At 51.1% G+C, this 2,500-nt stretch overlaps 1 protein-coding gene across 1 annotated transcript in view; it reads left to right on the top strand.

Annotated features, from left to right (window-relative positions):
• Positions 1-2,500, top strand: part of fbn2a (fibrillin 2a) — a gene marked incomplete at both ends in the record, with an annotated part of 77,593 nt that overhangs the window by 20,406 nt on the left and 54,687 nt on the right. The window contains 1 exon segment of the mRNA XM_084460185.1: positions 668-793. Within this exon segment, the coding sequence (XP_084316311.1) occupies positions 668-793 (126 nt within the window).

Raw genomic sequence — 2,500 nt, 5'->3', positions numbered from 1 at the left:
GTATAGTCAGGTGATGAGCGGTGCCTGGTTTCCTGTAGGGATGGTATAGTCAGGTGATGAGCGGTGCCTGGTTTCCTGTAGGGATGGTATAGTCAGGTGATGAGCGGTGCCTGGTTTCCTGTAGGGATGGTATAGTCAGGTGATGAGCGGTGCCTGGTTTCCTGTAGGGATGGTATAGTCAGGTGATGAGCGGTGCCTGGTTTCCTGTAGGGATGGTATAGTCAGGTGATGAGCGGTGCCTGGTTTCCTGTAGGGATGGTATAGTCAGGTGATGAGCGGTGCCTGGTTTCCTGTAGGGATGGTATAGTCAGGTGATGAGCGGTGCCTGGTTTCCTGTAGGGATGGTATAGTCAGGTGATGAGCGGTGCCTGGTTTCCTGTAGGGATGGTATAGTCAGGTGATGAGCGGTGCCTGGTTTCCTGTAGGGATGGTATAGTCAGGTGATGAGCGCTGCCTGGTTTCCTCCAGACATGATGGTTGGCATTCTGGCCAAAGTGTTCAATCTTAGTTTCATCAGACCAGAGGATTTTATTTCTCATGGTCTGAGAGAAATGAAAGTTAAGTAAAAGTTAAGGTTTATTAGTTCAGGTAACTGTCTCCGTAGTCCAGAAAATAAAATATTCCTACGTATACTCTCATACAGCTGTATGTTTCCATGTGATTCCAGATGTGGACGAGTGTGCGACCATTTCCCGCGTGTGTGACGGAGGTCAGTGTTTGAACTCCGTGGGGAGCTACTCCTGCGTCTGCCCCCCCGGCTTCAGCCCCTCCCAGGATCAAACACGCTGCTTTGGTGAGTATCTGACCAGCCTGTCAGAAAGCGTTGCAACAGCGCTAAGCAACAGGATTCTTCTCCTCTCTCCTCCTCTCTCTCTCTGTCTGCCTGTCTCTCTCTCTCTCCCTCTCTCTCTGTCTATCTCTATCTGTCTCTCTCTCTGTGTCTCTATATCATTCCCTCTCCTGAAGTTGCTGAGTGTTTGTAAGGCAATTACAGAGCAGCCTGGGAGTTTTACTGCTACCTACCAGGGTGGTTCTGGGAAGGGTGGACTGACAAGACCAACACATGTGCTCCTCCCAAGGGGGAGTTTGTGTGTGTGTGTGTGTGTGTGTGTGTGTGTGTGTGTGTGTGTATTTATTGTGTGTGTGTATGTGTGTGTGTGTTTTAACCTACAATTACCCCCCACCCACCTCAGATTCCACTAGAGAGACCTAGTGATGAGGACAGAGGGGCGGAGCCTAGAGAAACCTGCTGGTCATTCAGACACACTACATTTGACACAATAACAAGATTCTAGATCACTTTCTGACCATAAAATTCAAAGAGAAAACGTGAGAAAATAACGTCGTAATAAATAAATTCTGGACCATAAGGATAGCTGGAGTCTGGTCCTAAACTCAAACCAACTCTCTCTCTCTCTCTCTCTCTCTCAGCTCTCTCTTTCTCTCATCTCCCTCTCATCTCTCTCTCTCTCTCTCTCTCTCTCAAGCCCCACTAGGGCACATGTGCAAACAGGCCTTCTGGCCAGGGATGTTAGCCAGCTAGCAGTTCCCTGCTGACCTACATACGCTCACTACTGCAGGAAGCACCCAGCGTCTCCTCTGGACCGGCTCTCACACCACACTGTCGAAATATGCAGCCATAAAGGTTTTGGTGTTTAAATGAATGGCGGAGGCGTCTGGCCAATCCCAGCTCCGCCCACGCCCTGCCTCATTATGAGACCAGAGAACTAGCTCCGCCCACACCCTGCCTCATTATGAGACCAGAGAACAAGCTCCGCCCACACCCTGCCTCATTATGAGACCAGAGAACTAGCTCCGCCCACACCCTGCCTCATTATGAGACCAGAGAACAAGCTCCGCCCACACCCTGCCTCATTATGAGACCAGAGAACAAGCTCCGCCCACACCCTGCCTCATTATGATTCACCAGAGAACTAGCTCCGCCCACACCCTGCCTCATTATGAGTCACCAGAGAACCAGCTCCGCCCACACCCTGCCTCATTATGAGTCACCAGAGAACAAGCTCCGCCCACACCCTGCCTCATTATGAGTCACCAGAGAACAAGCTCCGCCCACACCCTGCCTCATTATGAGTCACCAGAGAACTAGCTCCGCCCACACCCTGCCTCATTATGAGACCAGAGAACTAGCTCCGCCCACACCCTGCCTCATTATGAGACCAGAGAACTAGCTCCGCCCACACCCTGCCTCATTATGAGACCAGAGAACTAGCTCCGCCCACACCCTGCCTCATTATGAGACCAGAGAACTAGCTCCGCCCACACCCTGCCTCATTATGAGACCAGAGAACTAGCTCCGCCCACATCCTGCCTCATTATGAGACCAGAGAACCAGCTCCGCCCACACCCTGCCTCATTATGAGACCAGAGAACTAGCTCCGCCCACACCCTGCCTCATTTGTTTTTGTTTACTCATTTTGTTCACTTTTTTGTCTCTCGCTGGGGCTGGGGCTTTTATTTTTGTGATTTGTGACAACTG

The sequence above is a fragment of the Borostomias antarcticus genome (assembly GCF_949987555.1).
Source record: "Borostomias antarcticus genome assembly, chromosome: 30".
Classification (NCBI taxonomy): Eukaryota; Metazoa; Chordata; class Actinopteri; order Stomiiformes; family Stomiidae; genus Borostomias; species Borostomias antarcticus.
Note: the sequence above shows the minus strand (reverse complement) of the source record. Positions and strands in the feature narration are given on the sequence as shown.